General features: G+C 40.5%; 2 protein-coding genes across 4 annotated transcripts; one reads left to right on the plus strand and one right to left on the minus strand.

Moving 5' to 3' along the window:
- Positions 1 to 1,122: 1,122 nt before the first annotated feature.
- slc7a6 (solute carrier family 7 member 6) lies at positions 1,123 to 11,900 on the plus strand. Of its 2 annotated transcripts, none has more exons than XM_085168462.1 (10): positions 1,123 to 1,238; positions 4,149 to 4,731; positions 4,822 to 4,947; positions 6,695 to 6,839; positions 6,945 to 7,068; positions 7,165 to 7,268; positions 7,413 to 7,509; positions 7,767 to 7,916; positions 8,596 to 8,779; positions 8,872 to 11,900. In XM_085168462.1, the coding sequence occupies exons 2-10, from the start codon at positions 4,242 to 4,244 to the stop codon at positions 8,937 to 8,939; spliced, it is 1,488 nt and encodes a 495-aa protein (XP_085024588.1). In that variant the 5' UTR covers positions 1,123 to 1,238; positions 4,149 to 4,241; the 3' UTR covers positions 8,940 to 11,900. The 2 variants fall into 2 exon arrangements, with proteins under 2 accessions (XP_085024588.1, XP_085024581.1); XM_085168455.1 differs by having other exon boundaries at positions 1,147 to 1,408.
- On the minus strand, positions 9,467 to 22,163 carry LOC146526167 (adhesion G-protein coupled receptor G1-like). 2 transcript variants are annotated; one of them, XM_085168482.1, is made up of 11 exons: positions 20,536 to 22,163; positions 19,844 to 20,109; positions 19,336 to 19,522; positions 19,084 to 19,126; positions 18,802 to 18,880; positions 17,715 to 17,837; positions 17,407 to 17,523; positions 16,843 to 16,885; positions 14,657 to 14,763; positions 12,177 to 12,293; positions 9,467 to 11,236 (listed from the first exon to the last, which is right to left on the minus strand). In XM_085168482.1, exons 1-11 carry the CDS (start codon positions 20,573 to 20,575, stop codon positions 11,228 to 11,230), a joined length of 1,131 nt encoding a protein of 376 aa, XP_085024608.1. In that variant the 5' UTR covers positions 20,576 to 22,163; the 3' UTR covers positions 9,467 to 11,227. The 2 variants fall into 2 exon arrangements, with proteins under 2 accessions (XP_085024608.1, XP_085024597.1); XM_085168471.1 differs by having other exon boundaries at positions 9,467 to 12,293.
- Positions 22,164 to 23,042: the final 879 nt, after the last annotated feature.

Below are 23,042 nucleotides of genomic sequence, written 5' to 3' on the forward strand. Positions count from 1 at the left end.
TTGTGTTCAAGTACCCCTCTGCCCCATGCTTCTAACAGGAATGCTCTAATTACACATGTGCTTTTTACACACTCACATCAAGTGCCAAGGGGCCAATATAACTGAGAGAAGTGATTAGGAACATGACAGCAACAACTTGATGATACTATTATTTGTAGCATCCTGTGATGACTTTTTGTCGTCTTTTTTGCTTCAGTGTAAACACAATTAGTCCCTCTTTGGTATCGGAACAATGATATGTCGATCATGGGTAAAGAAAATTTCCAGGATGGATGCATTGGGGAAAAACCAAGCTGGCAGCAGACGTGTTGCAAGCATCACACAGTGTCTCCAGGCTCTTTCACATCTGTCACATATATTTAGTGTGAACCTGTCCTCGAAGCATGGTGCACTGATGGTAGATCTGTAAGTTCTAGTGTTCTCTAACAAATGCCACAAAGGAGCAGATAACAGCACTGCTGCTGGGTTGATGTCCTACTACAGACATGTCCAGGTCTTTTTGTCCATTGCCTGCCACCTGGTACCTCCTCCACACTCCTGAGACTGTGCTGGGAGACGCAGCAAACCTTACATTGGCCTGGATATGCCATCCTGGAGAAACTAGACTACCGTTGTAACCTGATTGAGTTGTCAGTAGCAGTAGTGACAAGGAACCTAGAAAATGGTAGAGAAAGATCAGTCAGAAAGGAGCAATGGTCTGTCACCACTAGCTGCAAAGTCATTCTGTTTTGCTTCTCCACTGCACCTGTTGCATTTATTTGCACTAACGCTGGTCCAGTGGATTTCCAACGATTTATGGTTCCTAACTGGACAAGATGATAACTTAACTAACTTTAACAGAATTTAAGTTATACTGTGAAGATAATGTTTCTTTCTTTCTTTCTTTCTTTCTTTCTTTCTTTCTTTCTTTCTTTTTTTTAGCAATATATTTGATTTTGAGCTCTTAAAGTGTTAAAAACATAGCAGAGCATCTGATGTCTTATGTTTAAAATTTCCTTGCTTAGTGCTCAAACCAAACTTACGCCCACGGTGATGATATGACAACATATTTTTATTTATGTCATAGTCTTCCTAACAGATATGTTCGTACACGTATGCGCAGTTATACGAAGAGCCCAAAATACTGCAAGATCACGTGACGACGTCTCCTCAGAGCAGCAGCCGGTTGTTTACGGGGTGATGAGGACGCACTGCTGGCCAGCTGTCAAAATCATTAGACAGGAGGAAAACCGGCACAGGTACCACTGGGGAGCACGGCTCTGAACCCGTCGTCACTTAGCGGGCATAGTTTATGTTAAATGTGTTCGTGTTCGGAAGTTTTAGCACTATCTGAATTTAGACAGAAACGGGAGAAAGGGGAAGTCCGTTTGCTACAAGCTAGCCGCAAAGAGCCGAGACGGTACAGGAGGCAAGAAGCTCTGCATTCAAAATTAAAGCCAAAATTACAATTAGCCAATTCAATTCGTGAGAAATTAAAGCTGTGTCGCTTGATAAAAGATGGGGAATTTCTCCTGTTAGGGAAAAACAAAACAAAGAAAGAAAAAAGCAACTCCATGGTTTTTCTCAAAGAAATCAAAGCTATGATATGCAGTGAGTCGGCTCAAACAATAAGCTAACAGGCTAATATAATTTGGATAGTCTCATGTTCTAACTGTTGTTAACATTAAGGTAAACTAGACCAATTTTTTCCATTTTATTAATTGTTACACTTTTTTGTTCGTTCACTATATATCACTATTCACCGCGCACGTATTTTCATTTTTGAATTGAGGTAAATGCTTAGTAACGAAAAACCAGATGAACGTGGATTTGACTGATAAAATTGACAACAAAATGTAGCAAGGTTGCCTTGAAAAATAAAGAGAATGTGCGAGAAAATAGAGAAAGCCCTTTTCTACCAGAGATGAACTAGACGTTTGTAACTTTATTTTGAAAGTCTTAAGCGGAAGTAAGGTTATTGTTTTAGGAAGAAAACACCGCCTGCAGCTGTTTTGCGTTGACAGATGTTTTATTTTGTCTTTGTGAGGTCGGCAGGGGACTGGCAGAGCTATTAGATCATATCCGTATATAGATTAATTCTCTAGCCTTAAAAACAACAGATTTAATTTAAGAAGAAAAAAAATTCACATCATTATTTATTAGATTTCCAACAAATGTATTTCACAAAGGAGGGAATAACGTGTTATTGAACGTGCTGCTTTTGCTCAGCACAACAGTACCGCGTTTTACAAAACAAAAAACAAAAATTAAAGATTGTTATGGTGGCCCACTCTAATAATTACATAAAACAATAGACATATTGTGACTACAGCAAACAAAAAAAACAACAACCCTAACAGCCCTGCTTGCTTTTGTTACTAGGGACTGTCTGTTATCGTGTTTACCTGTCTGTAGCTCCTCCTGCACTGCTGAACACACATCTTAAATGGAATGCACGGACAGATAAAACCTTTTGTCGTTGTAATTGCAGAACATGCTGGCATGCTTACATACTTGTTGAGACCAGTAGAATAAATGATGTGTACAGATAGATTTCAGTATGATTCATTTCACCTACTAATTCCTGGTCATTTTTCTTCTATAAAAACTACCCTCCTTGCCATCACGTCTTTGTTGCGCAATGTACAACTGTAAGCAAAATATAAGAACGCTTGGAAGCAATTTTGAAATAGTTCTCATGGGAATATTTCTTGATTCTTTTACAAAACAGATCTTCAAAAGCAGGATTCGGCTAACTATTGGTTACGGTTTTTTGGGTCTGTTAATCAAAAGAATATGAAGTGAATGAGGATGCAACTATTTGGTTCATGAACACAATTTTCCTCTGAAATGCAGCGATTTTCCTGAACAATAAACATTTTTGTTACCAACCTTATTTTTTAGCCACCGCTTCCAATGTGGAAAACAAAGCAATATGTTTATTTTGTTTTTATGTTATACATGGTCTTTGCCTTACATAATTCATCTGTATTTGTTTTTTTATTGTTTTCTCATGTTTTTAACTAATTGTGAAGCACTTTGGTCAACTCTGTTGCTTTTAAATGTGCTATAGAAATAAATTTTATGTGATTAGATTTGAATGCTACCGATTTTAAACCAGCTTTGGGGTTGCAGTTACTGGATGGATAGATAAAAATAACATGGATATGGATTCAGTTCAGTCAAACAATCTAACAGTTAGATATATTGTGCTTGGAAAAATCTTCTGTATATACAGTAGTCAAGTGTTTCTTAACATTGGACAGTTGACCTACTCCGCAGTGTACTTTGTTGTTATTTTTATATTTTAGCCTTCTTTTGAAACCACAGGGAGAAAGTCAGTTGAAATCCAGAATATCACCATTGCATGAAAAGATCTCCAAGGGATGCCTGTTTAGTTTTAACTCCCTTTGAATGCTGAATCCTTCTTGTGTTGTGTAATCTTCAGGATCGTTAGCAGAGTTGCATGATACCTGTTGCATTTCGCACATATGGAGATTCACACCAACGTCACCCTTTGCTTTAATGAGGCACAGGCAGCTTAACGCAGCCATGAAGGCAGCTTTATCTCCTCTGTTGTTGAGTGATGAGTCAACAGCTGTGAGCTTGTTTGACTCATTGATTGTTAAATTATCATGAGGTAAACAGGTGGTGTGCTGGTGAGTTTGTGCGTGAGGAACAGATGCCTAATGATTGAAGTGAAGCATGTACCTCACATGCACACAGGCACAAGCAGCTGCCCATTAATGATGATTAATGCAGAATATAATAAGAGTTAATAAGCAGCTCATCATATCTAGTTGTGGTCATGTAATTGAGCTGTAAATTGCACATTCCACACTGACAATACAGAAAGCCACTGATATTCGAAACGGCTTCTCCCATATTCAGACTACTTTTGCAGCCTTATAATTTCTAATTTGGTTTTTATTTTTAAATAATTATTTCCCTTTTAACAGAAGTAAAAGGCTGAACAACCTTCAGCATCCTCCATGCACAATGAAAAAGGTCCATGTCATAGCCTTATAAATTATGTTTCTCCACTTGATTACCTTTGGCAATAAGTGATACCCTGAAAATCAATCACTGGACATTTCTCTGACTCCTGAGAATTTATTTACTCTCTACTTTACCAATAAGAATTTTCTTCTTCTGGTTCTGTTGGACAGGTTGTTTCAGAGGTTCTCAGAAATTGACAAGAGACTGTAGCACACACAGCCGGTCTTCAGTTCTTGCTGGTTTTGACCTGTTGCAGCGGCACCATGGCCAACCGTGAAGAGTCCAAGAAGATGAATGGCAATTCTGGTGACTCTTCTACCCTTTTGGAAACACCCAAAGACAGCATGCAGCTTAAAAAAGAGATCTCATTGCTTAATGGAGTCAGTCTGATCGTAGGAAACATGATAGGCTCTGGGATCTTTGTGTCCCCGAAGGGTGTCCTCATTTACAGTGCCTCTTACGGACTCTCACTAGTCATCTGGGCGATTGGAGGTCTGTTCTCAGTAGTTGGGGCCCTTTGTTATGCTGAGCTGGGAACCACAATCACCAAATCAGGAGCCTCTTATGCATACATACTGGAGTCATTTGGTGGTTTTATTGCATTTATTCGTTTGTGGACATCTCTGCTGATTATTGAGCCCACGAGCCAGGCAGTCATAGCCATCACATTTGCAAACTACCTGGTGCAGCCGCTCTTTCCAACATGTGAGCCACCGTATGCGGCGTCCAGGCTCATTGCTGCAGCATGTGTTTGTAAGTACTTTAGTTCTGTTTATATCCAACTTCTGTCTGCTCATATCTATCTAGCCTTTTCTGCAGAAGTAAGTGTTCCTCTCTTTCCAGGCCTGCTGACATTCATCAACTCTGCGTATGTAAAGTGGGGCACCCGTGTTCAGGACATTTTCACCTACGCTAAGGTGGCAGCCCTGATCGTCATTATAGTCACTGGCATCGTCAAGCTATGCCAAGGTGAGTGGTGACGACAGTACTCACCTTTTCGTGTAGTTTGGAAATTATGATTAAATAACATCCACAGACAGATGATCCCTTGGCTTTAGTGCCTGTTGGAGGTTTTCTAGGTGTCAGGAAAATTAATTTTGTTTTGGACACATAATTCATGGAATGTCTATTTGTCAGTTAGGAACTTTTAAATCAGGATTTCAGTCCTGAATTATCAGTGCAGCTGAAGAAAGTTAACAGTGTAGCTGTAAACCCATTCTTGAAATAGTACAGAACTTTCATAAAAATGAATGTATCCTCCAGGTCTTAAAGCAAACCCAATGCAAAAGCAGTCTTGGAACTCATTGGATAGTCCTCTAGTTTACCTGGTCAGGCCAACAACTATTTATGGAGTCTTCAAGTAAAGTCATCTTCCTCTTCTCTGTGGTGGTCATTAGGGGTGGGGGAAAAAATCGATACTGTGTAGTATGGTGATATTTTGTTTGCTAATAATGTATCGATACAGGGACAGCAGAAATCGATATTTTGTTACAAAAAAGGTTTTTGTGCTCTGACTTCAGAGCATGGTGATCCTTTTTCTGAGCAAGAATCCTGACATTCCTTCAATGTCCAAATGTGTTTAACTTTTTTTTGGCAGCAATAAACATGACAGTTTACTTATTTTAATTTAAGACATGTTTCATTTTAATTAAGTTTAAAACTTTTTTATTTAATGTAAAATTATATTTTGTTTTAATTTACTTTCAAATTCTTCAGTTGCTGAATGGGCTGCATAGTTTTCATAAACTGCATAGTTCAGAATAGCTATAATTGTACCAGATGGTTGATTCAGTTAAGTTGGACTAGACTGTAATACAAACCGTTCAGTTTGTCAACAATCAAACTGAAATGAGAGAAAGACTGAGTGTGAGACTTTGATATTAGAGAAAATGAATATTGATAAAGTTTACGTTTATGTACAGAATCTGAATATCGCAAAATATTTTAAAAATTGCAATAATATCGTATCGTGGGATGTATGGTGATTCCCACCCCTAGTGGTCATCGCCTGCAAATGCCCACTATTAAAAAAACAAGTTAGAAAAAATCTAAATCATCAGATGACAGCCACCAGTCTCAAGTCCTTCTTTTGATCAGTACAAAGACTGATTAACTTCATCCACACAAAGTCTACTGTAATGTGTTTGGTGAACAAACTCAAACTATAAACAGAAACCAGAATCCTTCCAGTTCCAAAGAAAAAGTCAATTAATGATAAGGTCTGTATAATCATATTGATATGCATTAATCCTGATTAATGGATTGCTTTAGATTGTTATTATTTCTGAAGGTCAGCAGTGCCTTCAGAGATAATAACACTTCTGCTTAGGAGTAAAGCAGAGATCTTTGCATGAAAGTTTATGACAAATTGACTCTGGATATTGCTTCAGTAAACATTTTCCTAAGGACTTTATGGTCTTAATCGCAAGTTCAATGAGGTAATGAATATGGTATAAAATTTTGAAAATTACAGGTTCATTTAGAATAAAGTGAGTGATAAAGCAGAGGCTACTTCAAGTCAGCTACCATACGAATGTGTCCTCAGAATCCTTTTATAACTGCTTGGTGCTACAAACCAAACTGAAATCTCGGGAACCATCAACATACTTCTCGCCAGAACACCTAATGCTGTGTATCTGTGGCATCTTATCACTGTTAATTTGAATGCAATGAGATTTCACAGACTGTCGCTTTGATTGTTATGTTTCCATTTTAGGCTACACAGGCAACTTCGAATCATCCTTTCAGGGATCATCTACCGACCCCGGTGACATTGCATTGGCGCTTTACTCTGCCCTGTTCTCTTACTCTGGCTGGGACACTCTCAACTTTGTAACTGAGGAGATCAAAAGTCCTGAAAGGTACATTTTCTTTTCAGTGTTTTTTTTTTAAATATTATTATTATTTTCAGCAGTAGAAAAGATGTGACAAAAATACTCAGCCTGATCAATACCTCGTTTTTCCAGGAACCTGCCCATGGCGATTGCCATCTCTATGCCGATTGTCACCATTATTTACATCCTCACTAATGTTGCCTATTATGCTGTTCTGGATGCCAGTGCTATACTGTCCAGTGATGCAGTTGCAGTGGTGAGTAAGCAAACTGAAAAGAAGTAGCTAATGAAAGGGAAAACTATGCTTGTGTGTGAGTTTAAGTTGTTGAACCACTTTCTGTTTACTGCTTAGACGTTTGCCGATCACACGCTTGGTGTAATGAGCTGGACCATTCCCATTGCTGTGGCTTTGTCCTGCTATGGAGGCCTCAATGCATCTATTATAGCTGCATCCAGGTAGAACAAACAAATATGCAATGATTTAAGAAGTGCAATAAATATACTGTGGTGATTTCTTTTTTTTAACCATTTATTTTTAGGGGTTGATTTATCTTTAAATGGCAGAAATGGTGTCCATGTTATGTATTACTTTGTGTCCAGGTTATTCTTTGTGGGATCTCGTGAGGGTCACCTTCCAGATGCTCTGTCCATGATCCATATACAGAGATTCACTCCGATTCCTGCTCTGATCTTCAATGTATGTAAATAGAAATGCAGATTATAGTGGTGGAAGAAACTCCTACTTAATAACAGCTCACTGGGAATCCTGTGATTACTACTCCTTGATTGCATTATTGAAACTCAAGGGTGTCAGTTTCATTTCTTGTGTTGGGGAATAAAAGGATATAATACAAACTGCTATCAAGGGGCCCTTGGCACACTTGTCCTATTGTACTTGCTCAAACTATGAAACAAACTCAGATTCTGGTGTCATTTTCCCCGTCTGCTGTCCAGTGTGTCATGTCGCTGATCTACCTGACAGTGGAAGACGTCTTCCAGCTTATCAATTACTACAGCTTTAGCTACTGGTTCTTCATGGGGCTGTCCATCGCTGGCCAGATCTACCTCCGCTTGAAGGAGCCAGACAGACCCAGACCTCTTAAGGTATCTCAGGTTTTCCATGTTCAGTTTGAATATAATGCATGTAATGTTAGAATGTGGGTGACTCATTTTAATTATATGTAATTATAGTATTAAAAGTAATGAAACAGATTTAATTTGGCTTTATTTAATGCTTTAGAAAAAAAACAGCTTTTACACTGCTTTTTAAAAAAATTGTTTTTTATTATTATTATTTTTATTATTATTATTATTATTATTATTATTATTATTATTATTATTATTATTATTATTTTTATAATTTTTAATATTCACATGTTTACATTTTCAGAATTTTAAAACCTTATTGTGGATGTAAGAGCCAAATTATGTGGACATTTTGCATCCAACTCATTGTGTAACATTTTATTTGGTGGTATTTGATGGTTTGGGCCCCAGGAAGACTAGCAACCACTGTTGTGGAAGCTAATGGGGTTCCTTATAAATATACAAACAAACATATAAATAAACAAACACACACTTTTCTGCTTTGCCAACATTAGGCTGACTGTTTCACTAATAAGTAAAGTTACAGTAACTGGATGGATGTTATGCTGAGGTATGAAGAATGTCACAGTGTAGGTTTACTCATATAAAATCAAAAATAATGATGATGAAGCAAATATTTTCATACTATATTTTTATTTAGGAGGATCTGTTTTTGAACTCGTGACTCTCTCTGCAGCTCTCATTATTATACCCGGTGGTGTTCTGCCTCTGTACCATTTTCCTGGTGGCAGTTCCTCTCTACAGCGACACCGTCAACTCCCTGATCGGCATTGCCATTGCCCTGTCTGGTGTTCCAGTCTACTTCCTGGGTGTCTACCTGCCAGAGTCCAAACGGCCACCTGTCATCACTAAGCTGCTGCGTGAGTGCACTACATGGGAAGCAAGAAGGATTTGATATTTCCACTTAACTTCACCTGAGTCAACTAACCAACACTGTGTCTGTTTTTTGCAGGTTCTCTGACTGACTTCACCCAGTACACCTGCTTCTGTGTGCTGACTGAGATGGATAAAAGTCAATAGACTCTGTTACACTTTAAAACCCAGGAGTTTGTGCATCCTCACAGCCAACAGATGTGGCCTTCAGCTGTATAAAACAAACACTCCTTTGTTGTACTGTCCACTGTCATCTCAGAGTTGTTTACAGCACTGAAGGTGCTGCAACAGATGCACATATTCACCTAAAGATTTTTGTTCTGGGAAAACATTTCAAGCTGCAGTAGAGAGGTGGTTATACAGTTTATTTATTATTAATCCTTATTAAGTTTAGCAGGTAATTTTATATACTATATGCCTTTTAAACAGTATATGCCTTTGAGACTTCACTGGTGCTATGAACATGACTGCAGGGACCAGAGCATAATGCAGGTAAATATTCTCTCCTGGGTTCTAACTAAAAGGTGTGAGTGTGTTTAACATTGATCTAAACTATTGGTCTTATTTATTTTCTAATGAAGAAGGGGAGAAAATCCTGCTGCTGCTATCTGAGGACAGTGACTCATCCCTGTAATGTCATTGCCTTTATTTACTCTTGGCCTCATTGCTTGTAGTTTCTTGCTGGTTTTTTTTTTTTTTTTCAACCAACATAACATGTTTTCCATGTGTTGAATTCAGTGACTCTTGAATGTTTCAAGCTGACCAGCTGAGGTGGGTTTAGTGTAATTCACCCTGTTTCACAGTATGAGATGCTGTAAGCCTTTTTTTTAACCCACTGTTGTTATTTTTGAAATGCATAACTAATATGCACTATTTCTTTTTGTTCTTAATCATGTCCACACAGACACTTTGTTCATTCCACATCTTTAGTCCAGTTGTGGAACTAATGCACATCCTGTCTTCTAAAGTAAACTATGCTCCAGACATCTTGTATCTCAGAATCTTCATTTCATCTCAAAAGAGAACCTTTTAGTTTCAGATTAGTGCCTTGGTTAGATTTGGAGCTTTAGTTTTAGTCCAGTCTGCTAGCTGTTGTTGTATGCACGTAGCTGCTTTATGGCTTTTGAAAACTGTCTGTAAAATTCCATAATTATTAGTTTAAATGATCTGTCCTGCCAAAACCTGACTGCAAATGAGAAAAGTTGCAGAAGAAACAGCTAGCCTAGCTGGCTTACAGATATGAACCTGGGACATTCTGAGTAAACATCACAGAGCGATCACTGTTAAAAAGCAATTTCTCAGTTGTGTAAAAGTAGAATAGCCTGTGTTATTCCTTTCTCCATCCATCCATTCGCTTCCGCTTCTCCTTTTCAGGGTCGCGGGGGGCGCTGGAGCCTATCCCAGCTGTCATAGGGCGAGAGGCGGGGTACACCCTGGACAGGTCGCCAGTCTGTCGCAGGGCCAACACACAGAGACAGACAACCATTCGCGCTCACATTCACTCGCACATTCACACCTAGTGGCAATTTGGATTTTCCAATTAACCTATCCCCACAAGTTGCATGTCTTTGGATGGTGGGAGGAAGCTGGAGTACCCGGAGGGAACCCACGCAAACACGGGGAGAACATTCAAACTCCACACAGATGATGTTGGAATTCAACTCAGGACCTTCTTGCTGTGCGGCAACAGTGCTAACCACTGTGCCACCGTGCTGCCGTTATTATCAATCTCATCTTACTGCTGCTTTCCTCCCTTTGGTGATAACTACAGTGATGTTGTATTGGTGGGTATATTGTTAGCAAACAACTACGTGGTCCAAACCAGCTTCGCTCATGGCCTTGTTTCATACACTTTGCTGCTTACATTTTTATTTAAGTTGTTTATTTATTTTTTAATACATGTTTCTGTGACATAGTGAAAAGCAGTCATGAGCAATTCATTCATTTATTCATTCATTCATCAGACTTTTAATGGCAAATAAATACATTTTTTGGCATTAGTGACACTTAAACCAAAACCTTTGACCACAGCTGTCCAACCTGTGTGCAACAAAAGCTACCTCTGCTGTTCCAGCTTGTATAAAATTGCAGCTCACTTAGATTTGGTCTGCTGAAAACGCTGAAGTGACAAGCTGGATTGTGAGACTTTATAAAGATGACACAATGTACAAGAACATCTACTGGATATGAGATACAAACTGAAACACAGGTGCAACAGTTGGTAGGAGATAAAGAGTCATACTGCTGTACATGTAAATAAATTGTTTGCCTCTAAAATGCTGCATCATACACAGTTAACCATGAAGTTTGCTTCATAGTTAACTGTGGGAGTAGTTGGATTATGATTTGAAGCTGAAGCCTTTCCTGTGGCCAGGTACCTGTTCCTCAGGTAGGGTGAAGGGTGCTGCATGATGTCAACAAACAGCACTTCTTGTTTACCAAACCTGAAAGATTTTAACATGAAAAACAGCCAAAATGACAAATGGCAGCATAATCTATGAGATGAAACAAAAAAAAGCACTTTTCTTTCACTTTTTGCAGATTGCAGCTGTACTTGAGATCAAATACCTTATATTTATATAGCAGTAAAACACAACAACGGTCATCTCAAAGCACTTTATAGTGTGAGGTTAAGAGACCTCGACAATCAGTTGTGCAAACATAGCCAGACCATGCAAAGGTATTTTAATCTGAAAATAAATTTGGTTCACATGTCCAGAAATTGTTTTAAAAAAAAAACATAAACAAAACAAAGGAACATTTCCAGTTTTTAAATGACAAGAATGTGGTGAGAAAACAGTAATATGATTCTGTTATTAACATCAAGGGTGATACAGCTCACATATTTTGGTACACGAGCTGCATCTCCATTTTGAGCAAGTTAATCACAAGATCACAGTAATGCCACCAAGTTTTTGTTTTTGTATGAACTTGTTCTATTGTTGCTTGCACTTACAATAATTCAGTAATCCTATATTAATACTAATACGTATACTATACTTAAATACCCCAAATGTTCTTCAAATAATATAAGACAAAAACACTTTATTTATTCCAAAACCTAAGACAATACCTTGTTACAGCAGCCAGTTTAAGAGAAAGTACAAATCTATGTATTGTATGTACTGTGTATTTAATTGGATTACCGTGTTGAAATATAACATCTAGAAGCAGAACTACATAATGCAAGAAATGCAGTTATAATAGTAAAAGAATACAAAATACAATGCAAACTCCTTGTGTTTGAAGATATTGGCATGTGTCTAATGGAATATTCATTGCTAGATATTTTCATGGGAGTACTGAAAGGATGAACAGATTACCTAAGTGTAAATTTAAAAAAAAAATCTAAAAACTGTTTCCATAGACTGTATGCACACATACCTTTTTTCTGCCAAGATAAATTATGAGGGCAAAACCGCTGATCATAGATACAGCATAGCCTACATATCGAATGGCAGTGAGTTCCAGGGGCTGGCGCACTGATCGAGACTTCAGGTCCTACAAGTGGACAGTGCAATGAGCAGAAAAAGGTCTTCATACACAAAAAATGCAACACAAACCCCCCCCGTAAGGTTACGGTGTAACCTTGATTGTCTTAGTCAGAGACTATCTCTCCACACTGTTACATATTCCATATGTATGGGGTACGATCACCCTTGGTCTGCAGACCCCAGACTGGCCTGAACCAGTCATGCAGGACGCAGGACCGCAAGTGATTGGTCGATCAAGGTCAGCCCGGGAACCGCAAAGCAGACCGCCAGGAAGCGCAGCACACCGAGCTGCCAAGTAGCTGCCCCAGCACTGTCACTACGTGCTGTCCGCAGACAGGAGCTTCAAGAGTGAACTCGCAAACGAAACACTCGAGGTCAGACACGAAGTCCCAGCTCACTGGGTGTCCCCGTGCTGGCCATGTAAGCCCGTGACACACAGGCAAAGCACCAGACAGGGAGCCAGCATAGCAGGTTGGGGAGCTCGCACTCACTGGCCGAAGTTACACTAGGCTGGAGAACTGTCACTCGCCCCAGCGAGGTCAGACTGGCATGAAAGCCAGCAAACGCGGGCAATACGCCTGGGGAACACAACCTACCAAGCCACTCGTGCACAGCAGCTGGCTATCGCCGTGACCGAAATCCGCGATATGCGGATGACGTTCCAGTCGGGAAGTTGTAGCCAAGTCACAACAGATCCCCGCCTGGCACTAGGCAGTGACAGTGCCAGGGAGAAAGAGCCTCTCGGCCACTCAGTGGATGGCTGAGGTAGGACGAGGCCCAGGGCCTGTCCTAGGAGCTGGGCAGCCAACCTGCACCATCCACGACAGGGGAGGGGCTGGTGGCTCAGGCCATTGAGGGCCCAAGTGAGGAGCGACCCAAGGTTCGCCAGCAGGGCATAGCAGCCACTCTGAGCCACCCGTAGACAGGGGGCCAGCAAGAGTGGGCCTGACGAAACACTGGCGGACAGTCGAGTGTCAAGTGTCAGCTCACTGAGCGGCCAGGGGAACACAGCCCGCAGCAGCGGTACAGCTGCAAAGACGAAGGGCCAAGGCAGGGATGCGACTCACCAGGGGTGTCAGCTCACTGAGTGGGCCCTGCTGGCCACGTAGACCCACAACAGTCGGGCAATCTCTCAGACAGAGAGCCAGCGCCGCAGGCCGGAGAACTGTCAACTGCTGGCCGGGCCAACTGGCGTATAAACCGGTGAAGCACGGGCAATATGCCAGGGGAACACAGCCTTCAGCAGTCCTGGCCATTAGGCCCAACTCAAAAGATGTCAGGAGGGAGGAGGGTGGCTGGAGGACAGCTGAGCCTAGGCTCCGAGGTCCTACCCGCCTCAACTGAACACGGCTGTCTCCACACACCTGCATAGGCCCCTCAGCACAGCGAGGTGGCTGCAGGGTAGACAGGCAGTCCCATCAGGCAACTCCGGTCGTCCAAGCATCATAAGCATCAACCTCCTGACAATCAACCTCCACCAGCCCAGGCCTCACAGAGGCGGGGCCATGAGAGGGAACACTGCAGCCATCATCCCCATTTTAGCCTGCTCTCCTTAGAGGCACAGGATGGGGGAGGCTCACCATGTCCCCAGCCTGCCTGCAGCTGTCGTGTCAAGCTCCATCCCTATATATATAGCGAGCGACAAAATGGCCACCAGCAGGGCAGCAGTTACCCTCACGCCCTTGTAGGGCATGCCGCCCTGCAGATGAGGGCCCGAAGGGGTATCCAGAGGGACCAGGGGCAGGGCTAAACGCTACTACTCGCGCCATGCATGGCAGCAACCAACTGCGGGAAGGGGACCGTAAATGCTGCAACCAGACCAATCAGGCAGCAGCAGCACCTGAGATAGGAGGCGCTATGGCTGCATGATAGCATCAACTTTGAGGTCCGCTCTACTAGACGGGACCCCAGGAAGGGCAAGTTGCCACAACCGGCATGCTACAATCAAGAGCTGAAGGAACCCATCTCGCCCAACACTGACCCTAGGGATCAGCAGGGGGCAGCCCAGGGAGAGGTGGGCAACACCGGAGGAGAGGATGGAAGCGCCTTCAACATCCGCCGCTTGATAGTCAACCTCTACTGGCCCAGGCCTCACAGAGGTGGAGCCATGGGAGGGATGCTGTGGGAGGGGCCAGCAGTGAATCAGCACCAGCTCATGGTCACGCCGGGCGTGCCGGAGTGTCTTAAAGAAATATCCACACGCCATGACCAAGGGGGGTCGTACCCCGTACATATGGAATATGTAACGGTGTGGAGAGAAAGATGTTCTTTAGCATATCGAGACTATTTTATATCTCTTTAAAACGACTTAGTACTTCTAAGCACCATCTCATTAATGTTTTTATTGTTGTATGAAAAGCAGTGTCTCACCACCAGGACAGTGAAGTAAGTTGTAAGGTTACACAGACACACAGTGTGTTTTTCCCCTTTCTGTTGTGTCTCACATCCATAATTTGACCAGTTCACCTGCAGAGAATCTGCAACAGGAAAATATAAATCAGTTAAAGCTCATTGGCGGAAATTATGGGAAAGAAAATTGGAAATACAGATAGATAATTAATAATGTCAAATACAGTGGGGCTTGCAAAAGTATTGGCCCCCCCTTGAACATTTGTAATGTGACAACATTTTGTCACATTACAGCCACAAACATGAATCAATTTTATTGGAATTCCACGTGAAAGACCAACACAAAGTGGTGTACACGTGAGAAGTGGAACAAAAATCATACATGATTCCAAACATTTTCTACAAATAAATAACTGCAAAGTGGGGTGTGTGTAATTATTCAGCCCCCTGAGTCAGTACTTTGTAGAACCACCTTTTGCTGCAATTACAGCTGCCAGTCTTTTAGGGTCTGTCTCTACCAGCTTTGCACATCTAGAGACTGAAATCTTTGCCCATTCTTCTTTGCAAAACAGCTCCAGCTCAGTCAGATTAGATGGACAGCGTTTGTGAACAGCAGTTTTCAGATCTTGCCACAGATTCTCGATTGGATTTAGATCTGGACTTTGACTGGGCCATTCTAACACATGGATATGTTTTGTTTTAAACCATCCCATTGTTGCCCTGGCTTTATGTTTAGGGTTGTTGTCCTGCTGGAAAGTACCCCCAGAGCATGATGCTGCCACCACCATATTTGACAGTGGGGATGGTGTGTTCAGAGGGATGTTCAGTGTTAGTTTTCCACCACACATAGCGTTTTGCATTTTGGGCAAAAAGTTCCATTTTGGTCTCATCTGACCAGAGCACCTTCTTCCACGTTTGCTGTGTCCTCCACATGGCTTGTGGCAAACTGCAAACGGGACTTCTTATGGTTTTCTGTTAACAATGGCTTTCTTCTTGCCACTCTTCCATAAAGGCCAACTTTGTGCAGTGCACGACTAATTCAATTTTATTTATATAGCGTCAAATCACAACAAAAGTCGCCTCAAGGCGCTTTATATTGTACAGTAGATACAGAGAAAAGCACAACAATCATATGACCCCCTATGAGCAGCACTTTGGCGACAGTGGGAAAGAAAAACTCCCTTTTAACAGGAAGAAACCTTCGGCAGAACCAGGCTCAGGGAGGGGGGGGGGGGGGGGGGGCATCTGCTGCGACCGGTTGGGGTGAGAGAAGGAATACAGGATAAAAGACATGCTGTGGAAGAGAGTGATTAATAACAGATATGATTCAATGCAGAGAGGTCTATTAACACATAGTGAGTGAGAAAGGTGACTGGAAAGGAAAAACTCAATGCATCATGGGAATCCCCGGCAGCCTACGTCTATTGCAGCATAACTAAGGGAGGATTCAGGGTCACCTGCTCCAGCCCTAACTATATGTTTTAGCAAAAAGGAGGATATTATGGTCAACAGTATCGAACGATGCACTAAGGTCTAGTATAGTTGTCCTATGGACAGTTTCCCCCACCTGAGCTGTAGATCTCTGCAGCTCGTCCAGAGTCACCATGGGCCTCTTGGCTGCATTTCTGATCAGCGCTCTCCTTGTTCGGCCTTGTCTTGGTAGATTTACAGTTGTGCCATACTCCTTCCATTTCTGAATGATGGCTTGAACAGTGCTCCGTGGGATCTTCAAGGCTTGGGAAATCGTTTTGTAGCCTAAGCCTGCTTTAAATTTCTCAGTAACTTCATCCCTGACCTGTCTGGTGTGTTCTTTGGACTTTATGGTGTTGTTGCTCCCAATATTCTCTGAGGCCGTCACAGAGCAGCTGTATTTGTACTGACATTAGATTACACACAGGTGCACTCTATTTAGTCATTAGCACTCATCAGGCAATGTCTATGGGCAACTGACTGCACTCAGACCAAAGGGGGCTGAATAATTACGCACACCCCACTTTGCAGTTATTTATTTGTAAAAAAATGTTTGGAATCATGTATGATTTTCGTTCCACTTCTCACGTGTACACCACTTTGGAATTCCACGTGAAAGACCAATACAATGCAACTGATTCATGTTTGTGGCTGTAATGTGACAAAATGTGAAAAAGTTCAAGGGGGCCGAATACTTGTGCAAACCACTGTATGCATGGCCACTAAAGGATTCCAACCTTTTCTAGTGTCCCAAGAAACACATGTCCTTAAATAGCTTTCCTGAAATAAAGAGGGAACAAAGATGTGAGCTGCAGACATCTCCCAATAAGGAGGTGCATATATCGCATTTGTTGCACATATTTACATTTTAGTTCCTTTAAAGTTGTTTCCTATTTGCTACATACATAATCTGGCTCACCGTGTATCGCCATAATGCTAAAGAATATTTAGATCACAGTTAACATAAAAAGAGGGAGTTTCATGTGTCACCGTGACTACTTCACAGAAACTATGCGCATTAAGACCGCAGTCTATTTTTGCTACACATGGTTTCTGTTCTTGTTGCACCGTTGAGGCTGACATTACGGAACTTAACAGCATTTTGCTTTTGTTTTCTGCACCTGAGCCATATTTCTCACCCTGTGTGTTTACTGATATTTGCACTGCAGCACATTGCAGTCAATTCAACAGTTACTATTTGGTACAGTAGGTGTCAGTTTAAGGAAGTAGCTTTAAGTAATATAAAGTGGGTGGGGAGCGTACTGATACAGGCTAAAGGCCACAGAAACAAACAAACTTACAGGTACGGCTTCATGGTAAAAATCAATCCTAATGGATTCAGGCAGATTTCTGATGATCTCGTTCTCCACCGTGATTTCCACCACATCACTGATAGGCTTGGCCGTTTCTTGAGCCTCCTGAAACAAACACACAATTTGACCTTCATCTTACACAATGCAGCATAAATATTTGCACACAAAGCAACAAAAGTATTCCAGATAGTATCGCAAATGTGAACACTGGAAAAAAATTGCAGGCTGACAGCTAAATGAGGTCACCTGAAATCCTGTCATATGTGCCTGTATCGACTGAAGGCAAACAGCCTTACCTGTAACAGGGAGATGTTCTTGAAGAAAGTAAAGGTTACTTTGCTAACATTTTTCCCAGCTTGTTTTAAGGCAGCAGGGAGGTGGACAGTGATATTGGACTGGACAGATCTACTAGCAATGGCCTGGAAAAGAGAGCACATATAAGAACTGTGAGTTTTTACAATGTAAGCAAAACCTGCTTCACTCTGCAGCTCTGCTTGTGGCTCCGCTTTGAGATTGTTGGGTTACTAAATGATTCTATTTTAGGGTCGTTTAGAGGAAAAACAGTCAGCTTTCAACACCATCCTGTAATCGTCAGGAAGCACACAGTCTCAGATGCAAAGAAGGTTTTCTGCTAATGTCAGCAGTGCTGTGGCAAACTCTAAAAATATGAATCTTCATCCCAGTCGTATGACTGAAAGTGAAATCTCACTTCTGCAGATGTGTGATTCAGGTGAAACCTACAGAAACCTAATATTTGGATTTAAGAGGTGATATTACTCTGCAGAGCGGGACATGTTTCTGTGTGTCTAAGGAGGAAAGGTTGCATTTCATCACAGCCCGAGCACTAAAGAAAGCGAAGGTAAGGCTAACTTCATTCTTCACTCCTCCAGTTTTTAAACTCATCACTACACCAAATAATAAATGACAGTACTGAGTGTACACAAATCCAAAACCTGACATGTTTTCTGCCCTCTGTGTTCCTCTTAACCTATAAAAACATATCCGTGTGCCACAGTGGGCGACAGAAATTAATTCCAATGAACTGCAAAATGTTGTTTTTAGTTTATCCCTGACACAATGATCATCTTCTAGAGCTATCCATTAGTTTTTATTCAATTTCAATTATTTTTCAATTTCATTTTGTTTCAGTATAGTTTATTACAAATTCATAATACAAGTTTTCATAATGTAGCTATAATTAAATGAGATTGTAAGATGAGGTAGTTCAGAACAGCAACACTGCAATACAACAGCTGACACACTATCACAAAGAGCATCCACTCTCTAAAAAGAAATCATCAAAGCCTTCTCACACTGGTTGGTTTGAAAAAGAAAAGGTTAATCTGAAGACAAGTGTCTTTAACTTTTGTGTGTTTGTCTTACAGGTGATGTGACGCTCTGGCCTTTGAAATCTTCCTCTATCTCCACATCAGATTTGTAAGCAGATGGAGGCTCAGCACACCTGGACACAAACATCAGGCACAGCCATGATTAGAAGTTTCTCATGTTTCATTTGAATGGAGCAATATTACATCAGACAGCTAATGTCTTCACTCCTCGTTTGTAATCAAAGTTTGTGTACTTCAGGAAGGATCAAGTCTACAACATCCTGCCATGATATCCCTGCAATAAACTGGTGCATTTGAGGAAAAGAGAGGAAATTACTTGTTGGGGCCGGATTCCTGTTTCGCCTGTTCACATAATTCTCCTGCAAAAACAGAAAAGAAGAGAAAGTTGCTGCACTTGATAACTGAAATCTGAAATGTTGGTTCAGCAAAGCTAAATATTAACAGCATTATAGAGTTATTAGAACAAATAAAATAGTACAGAACATCAATTTTATTTTTTGCTAAATATATTTCATTCACAGATTTTCTATCAAGAATATGCTGACACAATATGTGTAATCTTCCTTACTGTAGTTGGTGAAATTTGCTTGAAAGGTGTACGCCATCCGTGTTTTGTCGGTGATGAAATCATGATTAATCACGGTATTGAAGATGCCGTAGTCTGCTTCTTGTGTGTTTGGGCCATCACTCAGGTCAGTGCAGCAGGAATCCTGCAGGCTTGCAGGTGAGCACAGAATAAGCTTCTTGTTTCTTACCTGAACATCACAACAGGAAAAACAAAAACAAAAAACAGAAATTATCATAGTAATCTTGAATTTAGCTAGTGTAGTGTATGCAGTGTACAGAACATCATATAAATTTTACATTTTGTTATATGGCTTTTAGAATGTGGTGGTGGTATATTATTATACACACGTTCTTTTTCCACATCTTTCATTTAACTACCTCACGCTCATTTTTTAGTTGAGTTCTCCTGAACTTTAATGTTATTGAGTAAAATAATGGGTGTCAAATGATGAAACAAAAAAAATAGCATTTAGAACCCACACATAAATTTAAAAATTGTTATCACTTACTGTCAGCATTAACTGGTCCAGCAGTGGCTCCCAGTCCAGACAGAAATTGATGTCCCCTCCTGACTCATATCCAAGGTGCTTGAAGGTAATCACTTCAGATCTCCTACACTGGGCTGTGATTTGCCCGTTGATGGACAGAAAGCTCTCATTGGCTGAAATGGAGATTCCTTTACAGCCAATAGAGATGTTGAGGTTCAGGCTCAGGGGGTTGTTGCCATGGTGCCATGTGCCGCAAAAGTTCCAGTCCAGGTCCTTGTTACTGGAAACTGTTAAAATACAGCACACAGTATTAAAAAAAATATTCAACTTATGTGGCAGTGGTGTGATCTCTGGCTTTGGGCCAGGCGGAAGAAATCACACTGCTGAACTGTTTGTTCTTTAGTGATGCTGGGGACCTGCAGGGGAGCGTGGATCCAACTGGAAAGCTGGCCATGGAGAAATCAAAGGTGCTGAGCTGGAAGCATTGTGTGTGCCATAACCTTAAATACTAACATTACAATACAAACTAAATAGCGGTTACACAGAGAAAGTTAGTAAATGCTCCTGTCTATTTTTTTTTAATGTTTCTAAGTGAATATTCCTACACACAGCAGCATACAACAACATATAATGTATGACGCAGCACAGCATGAATACAGCACACATGTATGAACAAACTGTCACAAAGTGTGGTTCCTGTGTGGTGATCTTACCAGTGGAGAGGATGATTAAGAAGCGCACTATGTTCTCCATCAGCCAGGGTTCTGTTGCTCACTCCTGTTCTGTAGAAATGAAAAAAGTGAAACAGTTTTTACACAAACCTATAATTCTTTATTTATTATGCAAGGTGGTATACGCCACCATTAAAAAAAATAAATAAATAAAAAATAACCAAACAGAAATAGCTTGAAGATATTTATCTAAGCTCCCACTGCGGAACTAACAAATACTGCATCTGTGGCCATGCAGAGTTGGGGTGCGAATGCATAGCAGTGTGAACATGTGGTAAGAAATAGAGGAACGGAAGACAGAAAACTTGTTGAACCACAAACAAAACAAACAGGTGACTAAAAAGAACTCTGGGGGTCTGAATATTTAAAAAATACAGAGCGACGAGCAGCAGTTCATTTACTGAGCTACCTTACATTTCTGACAATTCAGCACTTTAGCAGGTGGTTTAAGATTATCTTCATGTCTGCTTCTATTTATAAGTCATGGTCTCCATTCTCAGGTCTCTCTTGTCTTCCCCCTTAGTCCCAACCAATCAAGGTAGATGGCTAACACCTCCCTTCCCAATGCCCCTGTGCTTGGTTCTGCAGGTCTCTTATTGTAGAAAATAGTTCTTCATCCCCACAGTGGACGTTTGAGATGTATGATTACTTTGATTTTCTCTCTAATATTGTAGGGGGTTTACCTTACAATAAAAAAAAACAATAAAAAGTAAACCGTATCACAATCTATGATATCAATTTCCTATCTATATGCAATTGATATATTTACACAACAATAACACTTACAATCAGAACTGTATCACGCTGGTGATGCTCACCACTATTTTTCTTCTGTGAGCAATGAGCTAATTCTGCCTCTGTAATTGCTGTTATAAAGAGTATGTCTCATAAGTTCAGAGAAATCTGTAAAACAGCAACAACAAAAAATTCCTGTATTCTATTACAAAAAACTCTAAAGTCTAGATGTGTAACTGAGAGTGCTAACTGATGTGCTTGTGTGGTGGGAGTTTACCACCCTAGGGCTTACAGACATCTGTGCTTTTGATTAGAACAATTCATAATCTGGTGTATTTTTGGAAAGGTTATCAAGAAACCATTGGAAGGAGTTTACCCAAATCAGCAGAATGATCTGTAGATCCCTACTCTGGAGCATATCTAAGAGCTCTGTTGGGGGAGCAGGGTCTGAAATTTTTCAGCTGCTTCTAACTTCTTTGTGTTTCTATGGTCAGTATTAGTAGTAAATAGATTATTAGCAGTGCAAGTGGGCAAGTTACTTTGAAAAAGTAATTTAAAAAAAGTAATTAATTTTAGATACTAGTTACTTCTTCAAAAAAGTAACTGAGTTACAAGATTCTAAAAGTAATTAATTACTTGAAAAGTAACTATTGCGTTACTTTAAAAAAAATGTTTAACCCTCTGGGGTCCAGGGTATAATTGACCATTTTTAGCCACTTTTGATGTTACCTCTACATTTGACCTTTAAAAACTGTTTATTTGCCTTGTTTGGTATCATTCTTTTCAGCACAACATCACGTTTCTAAATTTACAGTTATGTTTTCAGTTTGACATTCAGTATTAATACAATTTATCTAAAATCAGACAAAAAACATAAAAATCCGAGTAGAAAAAGTAATCTTTTTTACTGTAACAATTGTTTAACTTATAATTAGTATAATATAATAATTTTTTTAACAATTTTTTTTATAACCATTTCAAACTATTTATATAACAATCAGGTGTTCAGCATTCAATATGTACTTACTCGTGCTCTCCCTTTTTCTGCTGTCTTTCTCTCTCTCTCGGTCACTCCTAAAACTTCCCCCTCTTCCTAATCAACCAAATGTCATGTTGCCATATAATTTTTTGATTGGTCGACATGGTACATTTTTCCACTGACACAAACGGGCGTTTTTTGTTTTGAATGGTGTTTATTTGCTTCCTTGCTGTCCTTAGACGTTAAACGTGACGAAACTATTGAGGGAAAAATGCAGCATATATATTTTTTATTATCTACGTCATGGTTTTACGTGGCCTATCAACATAATTTAAAAACTGGTATATATCACCTTGTTGCTTTGTCATCTTGAAGTGGTCATGTGTTTGGCTTAGCATTACTATTTTATTCTTTCTCAGCCAAACAGCAGCACTCATGCAATTGTTTAGCTTCAGGTGTTGTGCCAAGTGATCGTAATTGCCGTCCGCGGGAGCGCGCGCAGTTGCTTAAAGCTGTACCGCCCAGATTACTTTACAGCTACTTCCGTGCAACTGAAATAAGGTGCTGTAAGCTGAACACAGCTTCAACCGTCTGTTTGTTGAAAAAAAGTAACGCAACCGCACCGCATTTTCTTGTTAGTAACGGTAATGGCGTTGTAACGATAGAAATAGTAATTAGTTAGATTACTCGTTATTGAAAAAAGTAACGCTGTTAGTCCCATAGTCGCCGTTACTAGTCACCAATTCATTGATTTTCCCCCCTTTTGGCAGGAAAC

Source organism: Neolamprologus multifasciatus, chromosome 1 (assembly GCF_963576455.1).
Source record: "Neolamprologus multifasciatus chromosome 1, fNeoMul1.2, whole genome shotgun sequence".
Lineage (NCBI taxonomy): Eukaryota > Metazoa > Chordata > Actinopteri > Cichliformes > Cichlidae > Neolamprologus > Neolamprologus multifasciatus.